Below are 12,836 nucleotides of genomic sequence, written 5' to 3'. Positions count from 1 at the left end.
ACATAAGAATGTGCGCTCCACAATCCCTCTTAACCTCTGACCTTGGCTTATTGTTACCTGTGAGCAGCACTGTGGCAAACATGTTGTACAAGTACTGCACAGCCCTGCAAGCTGTTTGTGTTCTGCGCGTATGGAGGGCAGGGGAGGAGGGAAGGAAGAGAGGGAGCTATTTAATCCCCCCCCAAAGGAACTCCCCTCTCAACCCGTATCGTGAACTCGCAGGCAAATCGCGTTGCTGGAAGGCACACCACACACACACTGCTGTCTTTTTAATTTCATCAGCTGAAAGAAATCTATACAGTGCTTTGGAATCTGACTGAGCTGCAGAGAGAAGTGAACTATATAGCACCCTGGAATGTAAACAGGTTTTCTTACAAAGTGTAGCATAAAAATACCACATTGTAAGAAAACCTCTTGGCTATGATTATGGTCAATAGTGCAGAACAGAGGTCCATTTTGGGTTGTTAGTCCGACAGCATATCAATAAGCACAAGCTGAACAAATTCAGAGTACAATTCATGCAATCATATTCAAATAATTCAAGTGTAACATGGATAAAATATTGGCTTGTGTTGAATGCCTGTATTGACAATGGTTTTTTTTGCTTGCCATTTAAAAAATAATTATTTCCTGAAAATATTAGGAATGCTGTCATTAATCCCTTGCAGTCAGATGCTTGACTGAGAACAGATATGGGCTTTAATCTGCAAAGAATGGCCTCATCTATTGTTCAGTGTTAATAATTGTAATGCATTCAAAGGCACATATTTAATATTAGAAAAAAAAAAGCCAGCATTGTTCTATGATTTCTATCGGCAGCGACAGCCTTAGTCTTCCAACTATAATGTACTTAAAATTGGAATAATCTTAAATGATTACAGCAGCAGTGTGTCCGGTGTAAGAACGGTTACTTGCATATAGAGCTTCTTACAATGCTGCATTTTTATTTAAAAGTTTCAGTAGTACTTTTTGAATTCCAACAATCATAATCAAAACAGGGAGGTAGACAGGCCACTATAATATCTGCCAACTTTGCACTCATAGCTGTCACACTTAATTATCATGCCAAAATACAAGAAAATACATCGGCTGCAGGAGGTCTTGTGTGAGGTCTTTGTTTTTGTGTACAATTAACTGGCAAGCACGCTATATACTTAAGTAAGAGCTAATTTCGGTAAGCATAATTGTTAGTGAGTTGTTTTTGTCAGCATGCCTCAATCCCCTTCACCATACCATATCAGGAGACACCACAGAGAGGAAGGGTTTTTCAAAGCTGCAGCCCCAGCAACCCCCCACTAACCTTAGCATTTGTTCATTTACACCCCCCCCCCCCCCCCCCCCCCCCTTTTTCCATTTTTCCTTCTCTGTCTGTCAAAGTTGACCACTTTACAGGGGAACAGGTAGGCAGACTCTGTCAATCCTCCCCAACCTGTACCCTCAAACGCACAAATGTGCACGTGGGGCCGACTGCCAAAGATCCTGCTTTACTGACTGAAGTGGAGGGGAAGGGGGGTATGACAAAGACGACAGCTTGTGTGGGGGAACATTGTCTGCGGCTGCGACGAGAAATCTTTTCAGGAAAAACAGGATTTTATACACAATGGTTGTGGGTGTGAAGAAAGGGGGCACATATTAAAAGAAGTGTCTTTATGTGTGCAGAGCTACCGATTTTTAAACTGCATTTACATGGATAAGATCCAATATGCTCTTTTTTTCCCCTACTAGGCTATAGTGTGACAGACTGGATCAGAGAGGGCTTTCCAGGTTGTCCTTTTTTTCTTGGAACATAATCGTGATTCTGTATATCCAAGACAGTGCTCAGGATAGAAATAAATACCACACAATGACACACAGTAAACCTACTTCCTTAAATAAAATGCATGTGCTTTCTCTGAGTATGATGATAATTCATATGGCAAAATAGACAGGAATTTGGGTTCTTAGAAACCACTATTAGGCTTCATGTAAAAATTGTAAATTTATGGATGACTGTTCATTTGCTGCCCAAACAGTATTCACGACTCCTAAAAGAAAAGCATAACAGCTTGTGTTCTTCACGCAGTGAAACCTCCTCAATCATTTCACCACAGCAACCACGGCACCGAGGTCAGCTGTTATAGAGATGGCAAGAGGGTTGGTAGGTTATCAGCTACTGTATAATGTGTGTGTGTAAATGTGAGTGTATTTGTGTGTGTGTTTGTTGTATGTGGACGGGGGATGGAGCTGACAACTGAGCGGAGGATTCTTATGTAATTCTCCCTTTAGGTGGCAGAGAACAGTGAGAACAGCAGCCCACACTGAAGAAGAATCTGTTTGTTAATAAGCTGCAAATAAGATAAGATCAATAATATTACAAAGTGTTTGTGCACGAAAACAAGGGATTCCCAAAGACAAAAGTTGACAACATGTCCAGGTATAAAGTTGACATGTTATCTCAAAAAAACATCAATTTTGGTTGTTTGCACAGATGCAGACAGCAGAAACATCATGACATGCATGAATGTGTACAGCTGTGAAAAAGGTCTTTTTTCAGAATCTGGATATGGCTGAGAGGCTGTGAAGGAAATCTGATGAGGTCAAGTGGGGTAGCAACTTCCAAAAGTTGAACTCTATATTGCACCACCTCTGACATTTGTCTGGCTGCGGCTGACAGAATGAGCACATGCTCTAAATGTTAAGCACCTCCAGCTGCGCTTCCCTGTTAAGGACTATTGTTGACTCCTATCAAGGGATGTTTAGCATTGTTATGAAAAAAGATGATTGAACCGCATGTAACCTGTTTCATGGGAAAACTAACGAAAGCTTGAATATAAAATTGACATTTCGATAATAAAAGTCTCTGTTCATATCCTCAACATACAGAAACCTTTCTTTAACTTTTGGCAATAGTTTTAATCACATAAAGAGGTGCACAGTTTAACGCATCAATCTGTTCATATTCTTAAGACACACCAACACAAGTAACAAGTATCCGTTTAAGTTCAAACAAAACCTGATAAAAAAAAAAAAAAAAAGTGCACCAAGCAGAGTTTAGATTGGATAAAGTTGCATCATATGACTTGACGGCAGGCAGCACCTGTAAAACTTTGCGAAACAATAACCCACCTAACTGTTAACCTGGGTTATGGGCATGTTTAGCAACTTTGGAGGGAAAAAATAAATTGCATTAAAAAGGAAAACTGTTCACTTCCTTTGCGCCCACCCCCTTGTCGTAAGATACGGATGTCCCGTAAGGTTATTTGTGTTTGCTGGGGAATGAAGTGCTCAACTGGATTAAAAACATACTGCATATGTTTGGAAATCTGTTTCCCTGGGCGTATGAGTGGAGTGAGCGAGCGTGAAGCAGCAGCTTGCGTCTCCTCCAAGAGAGAGGGCAGACACTCTCATCATTAGCTGGGCTGAAATGTGCTCCTCTACCTGCTCCAATCTGCACAGCCAGGCTCCACTCTGACGCCAGACAGATGTTCCCAGTATGAGGTGCAAAGTACTGAGAGGGGAAATGAGAGTAAGCAGGAGAGAAGCAGAAGAATGGAAATATTCAGCAGAGTACACAATAAGAGCTTAATTATGAATAATACCAATGGCTCTTTGTTCTCACACTGAAGCTAGCTATGGCTTGCTTGGCCTTTGGGAGATTGTTTTTGGCTTCCATATGGGGGCAGCTGTCTATCAAAAAATAAACACTTAAATCGTAACAAATCGGTATAATTTCATCTTAAATAACAATGCAGTTATGTATGTTTATTTACAACATTAGATTGGTATTTGACAAAAGAAACTAAGATTGTTACAAAGATTCGAAATATAGCCCCACCATTTGTTGCTGCACAGACAGTGATGACTAGCACTATCAACTGTAACTTATCCCCCAATGCCTAACCTGATTTACCATGTTCATGTTTGTCAACACTTTTAGCTCTTTTCTTTTTCATCTTTCACTCTAGTGGTGAGTCATTCTGTGCACCAAGCACTCCCAGCAACTGGACAGGCCTAATAATCTGCTATGTTTCTGACACTATAAAAAGCACAAAAAAGTTAATACATTTACCATTCTGATCATTTCTTTTGTATGTAACCTTTTATATTTTATCTTTCTAATAGTCCTCTTGAGAACTGCTCTTTGGTTCCAACATGTGGACTGAATTACCAAAAATACTTAATTTACCATGGTATATTGAGTCAGAGTTAAGGCACATTCACATCAGCCTTCTTTATTCCAATCAGAGTCCATTTGTTCAGAAAGTCTGCTTTGTTTGGAGAACTGTGGATGCGCCAAACAAATTCTGATTCCAAAGAAGTCTCGGTCCGCCTGCAACCGCAGGCCTCTGCGAATTTCAAGTGGACCAAATACAAGCAGCATACTACAAAAAAAGTCACTTCCTGCATTTGATGTTGCATTGCATTGTGGGTAAATTACATAGTGATGGTGTTAAGAGTCCTCTGCCTTGTCTTTTTTTCATACTGTGTCCATTGTTGCAGTGTATTTCTGCAGTATGCTTGCAAAAGACAAAATAAAAAACCCAAAACAACTATAGTTTTGTGCTCTATGTTTAGGTCGTAACGGAAGTTTCTTCTTCATGCCAGTCTTGTCCTCTCTTTTGAAAAATTCTAGTGCAGCGCCACCTTTGGTGGGAATGGGAATTTTATATTGAAAAGGTTTTGCTTGTTTGACCAAAGTGCAGCGTGAAAACAATCTCGATGTGAATGGATACATCCCCCTACAACTGAGCCGAGTTCCCAATCGGACCAAGTCTAGCAGACTATCCTGATGTGAATGCACCCTTTGTGTTCAAGAGATACAGGGATGTGGGATTTGGTGAAATCAGCTGGAACATTGATATTTAGTAAGATTCCTATTCACTGAATACTTTAACATTTTATGTTAGTGTGATTGTGAAAAGTCTTCTGAACAGACCTAAACAATCCATTCAAAAGCTAATTTGGAATAAATACAAATACAAATTTAGAGAAAACTTAAATCTCTTAACATCAGCAGAGCATAATGCCATGATGAGATTTGGGGAATCCAGAAAATCTCTGTAAAAGCCAAGGCTGGAAAGTAGTGTTGCGTGCACTTGGCCTTTGAGCCCCCAGGCAGCACTGCATAAGAAACAATAACGCAACATCAATAAAGCCACATGGGCTTGTGAGTTAAACCCCTTGTCACTTAACACAGTCCACCATCCAGAAACAACCTGAAAGTGTTTTATATATTATCTATCATATGTTACCAGCAAGGTGACATTGTGTGTGTTGATGACATCAAAGTCTACATTTGTTAAGATTTTCTTTATGTTATTAAGTTGATTAATGTGACATGAAATGATCTACTTTGTGGGTTAAGACAGACAAAAAACAAGTGCTACCATTTTAGGGGTTTCACACTGAATGAAATGCTGTAAGGTGTTACATGTGTAATAGTTTGCAGTTAAAGGACATCTTGAGGTGTGGAGCAGATGATCTCCGCAGGCCACAGAATTCACAAACACAAAGCCAGCTGGTCTAATACAGTAACAATACTCCACTGTTTGTATTTGCCTGAGCAGCAGTGAAACACAGGCTCTGTTCTCCTTTGGGGGCTGCTACAAAAGAGGTGGATCTTACTGTACAGCATGTATATCCCTAATGCACTATCATGAAGAGCTGTCCAACTGGCCTTCAGTTTGAGAGAGGAAGTTAAACACATGATGGCATCTAATTCACACAGTACAGAGGAAGACAATAGAACTGAAGCTTTGCACAAAGACAATGGAGCGCAAAGTGACCTCAGTCTGAGCAGATATTCATTGATCAACTGTCTTAGCTGAGAAGAATTTAAGGTTTATTTTAACAACAAAACTTAATGTTTTTGGTTGTGGTGGATACAAACGGTGGCCCGAACTGCACAAACCCCTGCTAAAAAAAAAAATCTAATAACAATTACATTACTTTTATTATGACAAAGCTTCAGTAAAGAAACCTCTTGCATGACCTATTACTGCCCTAAAGCTATATGTCTCTGTTTAATTGGAATTTATGAGGAATGAACACCTTGACTTTTTCTCTAAGTAGCAGACAGTGAACTGTATTACTACTTTGTCAGTTTATATTGCATCAAGTTGACTCTCAGCACCAAATCTATAATGAGTGAATTAACAAGCAAAAGTAATTGCTAAAGTATTTATACGGTATAAACTGACTTTGTTCACATACTAATGATTTGCTTGTTATAGTAATTATTGCTGCAAGACCACACCAGAACATCTGTATTGATTTATACTCAGGGAGAGAGCAGAGAGGAGGGAGAGGCTCACAATCTGGAGTTCGACTTTGAGAGCGAGACAACAATCTGTTGTACGGTTATTTTGGTAATTGTCCATAACTGATTTAAAAACACAGTCTCTGTTGAAGAAAACTCCAAATGACTGTTTCTGTAGCTTAGGGGGCTCAATAAAAATGTGCAACTGCAATGAAAACGCATACACAGCAATTAATAATGTGATTTTAAAAGCATATGGACAGCTGGTGGGAGAAGACAAAATGTCCAGCCACACATTTACAGTTAATTGTTGGAATAAATTGTTGCTGGCTGTTGGAGGTAGAGTTGCAATGTTGAACAGAAAGATTTGACACCTGAGGCAAACATGAAATTATGATTGTTTAAAACTCGTATTGGCATTGTTATGTCGCTCATTTATAAATCTGTGTAAACACTGACACTGATGACCTTAAACGGTTGAGGCAACATTAAAAGTAAAAGTCAGAGCTGCAACAGAATAGCCGTAGATTCAGCTATAATATATTATTTTTCTTGTTTATTCTCTCCAATACTGGTTTTAGTCAACTTATAGTTTGGTTATTTACAAAGTTAAACAACAAAAATACAAAAAATGGTAATGCCTTTAGTCATAACTGAAACTGGTCAACATGTTAATGGCAGCTATGGTATGATAGTAAATACTCATCTCAGCTTTTGTGTGCAGTTCAGAGAAGCTACTTTGTATTCTCAATGTGCTAAATTTCAAACTGGTCTCTCATACTTATTAGATGATAACTATTAAAGACAAACTTGAAGCTTGGAAATTTTCAATAAAATATTTGTTTCCTTAAAAATGTTTTTGAAATGATTAGCTGGAAAGTTATCGCACCTTTTTTTGTTTTCAAGGTTTAAAGACAGAAATTTAAATGTAAATGAAGGTATCTTGAGCTATGGTGTAAAAAACAAAAAGCTGTTTTTATCCTCAGAGCATCATATTAAGTCACATAAAGGAGTTGTCCGCAAAAGCGCAACGTGCAGTAGGAGGTGGTTTAAGTGTTGAGTTTGAGTTTGAGTGGGTGTTATTCATTGCATTGGTCTACTTTGCTAGTTTGCTTGTTTTCCCTTTCATTTCAGAATTTTCCTCACAGTAAGTTCCTATATTTATGCAGATTGCACATACTCTAACCTTTCACATCATCAATTGCATACTTTTCCGAAAAGTAATGCAATGAAACTTTGGTTTTTCTTTTTTTTTTATTTTGCAGGTGAAGAGATTATGACTCAGTGCTGCACCTGAAACATGAGATAATGATTAATTATTTATGATTGAGTATTGTATTGTAGACGATATAAGGACTAACAAACATAATGTCAAAGCCAATTAACAGTTGATAGGTCATATTTCTCTGATGGACTGGCAACCTGTCCAGGGTCTATCCCCCCTGCTTATTGCTGGGATAGGCTCCAGCTTTCCCGCAACCCTTAATGGGATTTAGCGGCATAGAAAACGAACGAATGAATAAACGAATAAATGAGTAAACGAATGAAAGTCATATTTCAGCGGCAGTTTGCTTGCTGATCTCTTTTTGACAGCTGTGACACTCTTTATTAGTTAGTGGGCCGTCAAATAAATCTATTAACCCACTGACCTCTATTCTATTCTATTCTATTCTTAAAGGTAAGTAAATACTCAGTAAATATTCATAAAAATTTAACTACCTGGCTGACATCTTGAACATGGCACATGTTTAGTTTCAACCATCTCTCCTATTTTTCCTTAAATGAAACAGCTGCCGTAAATACGTGTTGATGATTTGTATGACAAAAATGCAGTAATTGTTTCCCATCTATATGTTATTAAGAACGTCAAGTCAGCCTAAAATCTGACAAGAAAGTATCAATTAGGCACAGATTTTTACATATAATCTAAAACTGAAAAAAGTGTTTCTGTCTGAATCTCCACAAGTAAGATCTTCTTCAGTAAAGTCTAGGCTTTTTGTTTCAGTCAGCCTAATAACACCCCCCACACCCACCCCACACCCCAAGTTACTAGAACCAGTGCTAAATCCTACACTTAACTTCTCATAAAGCTTTATACTGCTGCTGTTGACGAACCTTGTAACTGTGCAAAGCACAGCACTTAGCTGCTTGTATCATACTTGTTTCCCAAATACTCTCATCATGAGGAGAGGGTTGTATCAAGGCTGATATACAGTATAGTTTCATTAAGGGATAAACCACGTGTCTAGTACGGTTTAAGGCGAGATGAGTGATTTGTCCAGTGTGTCCTTGCTGTGCTGGCTTTGCTTCTCTTTAGCAGAAGAATTCATCTTAAATCTGCAGTGCCTTGGTGCGCAGTCCAGCCTGACCTCACCTCGCTCTAGGCTGAAATATGGAAATCTTCCTCTTAACTCTGGATATGGATAAAGAATACACAGTAATTATGGAAACATCTGCAAACTGGGGCAAGGTTGCATGACCCTGAACTAATGAATATATATGAAAAGAATATGGCTGCTGCAGCTCATACTGTTTGCCAGGGAGGATCAAAACACTGATCCGTTTGACATTTTAAAACATCACCCTCGCATTCATATTGGCAGAGGTAGCTATGTAAATGCCAAACACTATCTTACAACACCCTTTGCCTTTTATACAGAAGGAACTAATTATTCATTTATCATAGTTACTCATTAGTTTAGTCTTTTCTGAATTACAGGCAAGTATCCATCCACAAACTGACCTATTTTGGAGTTAAAACTGCAGCACAAAACAAAATCCAGCACGTACAGATTAACACTTCAAACAAAAGTGAGGTTGTATGATGTCACCTGGCCACCCTGGCCAATTAAACACCTCCCACTACAGTTGGCATCACTCAAAAGGCTCATTAACCCTTCTGACCAACCACCAGTCACAATCAGAAAAAACATCCTGTCACATTGGCCAATCCCTACATGGGCATCGCAGGTCAACACCCACACAAGTGACAGGAAATTGAATTGCTTGAGAAGGTGGTCTGTCTGAGCACTTGAAAGACATTTGCTTATTCACAGCTGGTGATGCAGCCAGACTGTCTTTAAAGGCTTGAAAATAAGAAGTAAAGGTGATGCTTAGTGCAATCTCATAAAGTGAAATCTTGAGATCAGAGGTAAATATTACAAGATTACAAAACAGCAAGCAAGACTGTGGTTGCATATATTATCTCCTGAAGCAAAATTACCAAGGAGCTAAATCACTAAATGTTGAATATATATCTATATGTCACAAAACTATCGCATCTTTATCTTTGAATCAATGTGGGGCTTACTTAGTATGCAACCACATCTTATAAAATTAAACAAGAGCTGCAATACATCTCTGAAGCAGCTTAGCGGGCTTCTTTTTAGACCACTTGTCTTAATCTACTGGGTTGATCTCCTGGTTCTCAGGGGATTATAAAATATCTGCAAACCTCAAAATATTTGAGGCAATCAACAACTCAACATGCATTTGGCGTTAGAATGCAAAAATGTGAAAACACACAAACGAATGGATAAAAAGGAGTGAAATATGAAGAGAAATAAGGGGATCGGAGCGGTGCCCATTTCGGGGGTGTAAAATATGGAGAAGTGTGGATCATTGGGGGAGCTGCTCTGCCTGGGGGAACAGATGAAGGGAGGACACTCTGCCAAGATCTCTCCACTGAAGGGGGAGCTGAGGGAATGGAGCTCTATGGGAGAAAAAGTGTGCGCCTCGCATGCTGCTCTCCTCAATCTCAGTCTCACACACTTGCGTTGACACGTCCCAGGCTCTCTCCGCAGCAGAGGGAAACTGCTGTTGACAGGGCCTTGCAAACTTTCACAGCCATTTAGAAAGACTTACTCCCACACTTTTGTCACAGGCATTTATTGCACAAGATACATGATATGAAAAATTAACATTTTCAAACTTGGCATCGTTTTTTCAAACCAAGTTAGGCTTAAAAACCATTCATAATTTTTCAGCCTTACGATCGGCCTAGTGCAGATGTAAACACAAGACATGCCAAGTGAGACCCTGCGATTATGAAAATTTACTTTTTTTTCCAAGGAAAAAAAAACACAACCAGACACCACATCATAAATTTCTATCAAATCTATGAGTTTCTAATCCTATAAGAAGCACTAGCTGTATCACCAAGACACATGAGGTCTTCTTAAAGTGAGAGTGGAGGTGATTGCAGATTTACTGTACCTTTAAGTTCACAATTAACCAGTGCCTCCAGAAAGCAGATGTCTGTTTGGTGCGACTCGGAGCATCAGGATCAACCATCACCAGGACATACATCTTCTCCTACAAGCAGAAAATGATTTATTACATTTAACACAGACCAAGTATTTACCACACTGCCACACACACTGTGATTGGCCCAGAGGCAGTTCCAGCAGCTGCGCTACTTGATCCTTTTTCCTTTCTAAGATGTGCTGCTTGCACATCGTGTTGCCCAAGGCTTCACATTTCACTCATACTTAACTGAAATACATCAACATATGCTTTGTTTTGTTTCCTAGCTTTAAGTTATTCTACCTAATGCTTTGATGTGATTTTATTCTGTTTATAAAATCTGTAGTTTAATTGTCTTGTCAGCTGAGTATAAAAAGCTTCCAAAATCAGAGATCTGGGTCTTCTCTTTATTAAATCCATTCAAATTCAGCTTTAAAAAAGTGCGAGGAAAACTGTCTTAAAAACACAGAAACATGCAGGAAAATATTTTCTATAGCAGTATTTCTCACAAACTCATTTCCTAAAGCACACCCTCTCCCTTCTGTTATTCCTTAAACTTAATATCATTACTGTGACATCAACAAAATGACAACGTTTTGGATCGGATACCAAATCGTCTTGTTAACATATTCACAGTAACTTTCTGCCATTTACCAAGTATCTTTATACCCCTCAATCTGTCAACGGATAAAGTGAGAGAAAAAGCATCTTAACTAACACTTGATCACAGTTATTGGACATTGACTTGGCGGCTTAATTGCCGGAAAATCTTCATTCTGTCTGTCCCTAAAAGTTAGAGAATTATGAGAGCAGATTGAATTATTGCGAGAGCACATTTGTCATCCCTGGTCTGGTGCCCAAAATCTGCCAGACCATATGATGGTTTTTTTTTTTTTTTAATTTTGTTCACTTCCTCTACAAACAGAGACACAATGTCCTCTTACTGTATAGTACTTTCAGCTGAAGCAAGAACATAATGATATCAGCTTTAAAACACTGAAAACAGATGCAGTGCTCCTTACATTTCACACTGACTGCCAAATAACGCTGTCAGTGATGCGGTGAAACACTTTCAAAGGATCAAATGCCTTCGTGTAAACAGAAATCTTAAATTTCTGTTTGTTGTGTCCTATCAAGACATTCTTACAGGCCTCAGAAAATTATCCTAAGCCGATGTACTTGAATGAGATAAAGAAGTAGTCATGTATTTTTCTGCAGATGTTCATTTTCAGAAGGATTCTCTGCCTACCTGACAAGCAGTAATATGCGTAAACAACTAAGCCTAATAATAGGATAATACTGTAGTCTCAGTGATAGTGCCTGCAGGTAACATCCAGAAACACCAGCAACAATAGAGCCTCCTCCACAGCCTGTCAAAAGTGACTCTATATCAGTGACCCCCCCAGGCAGCTTACCAACCATGACCTGTTGCCTTCTCCAGAGTTGTAATCCTCATTTGTACATGTTTGCTACTAGGCAAAGAAAGTGTGATAATGTAGTTATACTAATATCTAAGTCAGATCCTGATGCATTCAGAAATAACATGGCTTTAAAACAACAACAACAACACACACATACACACACAGAGACTAAAAAGCAATTTAAGCATTTAAATTACAAATGACCTCCAGTCACAATTACTATTGAAGGAAATTGCACTTCATTGGATATTGGCATGCACTCCGTGGGACAGGTTTACATTTTCTTGAGCTAAATTAAGAAAAATATTAAGAGCATTTCAAATTAATTACCAACTTTTACAAGAAAAACATGCTGCATTTATAGTGGGCACTGAATTTAAAGGATTTCTGCACATATTTTGTTCGTGAATTTCTACCTGTAAGGATCTGGCTGGTCCAGCTGGCATGGGCAGCAAATAATGCAAGAAGCTTCCATCAAGCTTGCACTTCACACATTGTGGCATGTACCCTTCTCTCTTACGAAGACATTTTTTTTTCTCCATCTGTCAAAATCCACATTAATTACGCACAGATATGTGTGAAAGACTCCAGGGAAAAACAGATGCATATTCTGCCATCTGAAATAATTTATCAGGACTTGAACACACTAAATGTATATCTAAACATGTTGTCTTCTTTCTTACCGAACCGCTTATTCCAATTCAGGGTCGCGGGGAAGCTGGAGCCTATCCCAGCCAGCTTCGGGCGACAGGCAGGGTACACCCTGGACAGCTCGCCAGTCCATCGGAGGGCCTAAACATGTTGTGAGAAGGCTAATTCTCATAGCTCTACCCTGGAAGGCACACATTTCTAATAATAGACTGGAACCTATCATTATTAGGGAGTACTAATGATGCGACCTAACATTTGACCCTTGATGATTATCTGAAATA

At 39.0% G+C, this 12,836-nt stretch overlaps 1 protein-coding gene across 4 annotated transcripts in view; it reads right to left on the bottom strand.

Annotated features, from left to right (window-relative positions):
- pebp4 (phosphatidylethanolamine binding protein 4) overlaps positions 1 to 12,836 on the bottom strand; it is a 55,915-nt gene that overhangs the window by 22,854 nt on the left and 20,225 nt on the right. For 2 of the 4 annotated variants that reach the window (XR_013771541.1, XM_079251394.1), the window contains exons 4-5: positions 10,454 to 10,552; positions 3,418 to 3,487 (exon numbers count right to left, since the gene is read on the bottom strand). Coding sequence is in view for 3 of the 4 variants with exons in the window: in XM_079251394.1 (XP_079107520.1) it covers positions 3,418 to 3,487; positions 10,454 to 10,552 (169 nt within the window). In the remaining variant the exon portion in view is untranslated. The remainder of the gene's footprint in view (positions 1 to 3,417; positions 3,488 to 10,453; positions 10,553 to 12,836) is intronic. The other 2 variants (XM_079251392.1, XM_079251393.1) reach the window with 1 other exon arrangement.

Source organism: Telmatherina bonti (genome assembly GCF_933228915.1).
Source record: "Telmatherina bonti genome assembly, chromosome: 13".
NCBI lineage: Eukaryota > Metazoa > Chordata > Actinopteri > Atheriniformes > Telmatherinidae > Telmatherina > Telmatherina bonti.
Note: the sequence above shows the minus strand (reverse complement) of the source record. Positions and strands in the feature narration are given on the sequence as shown.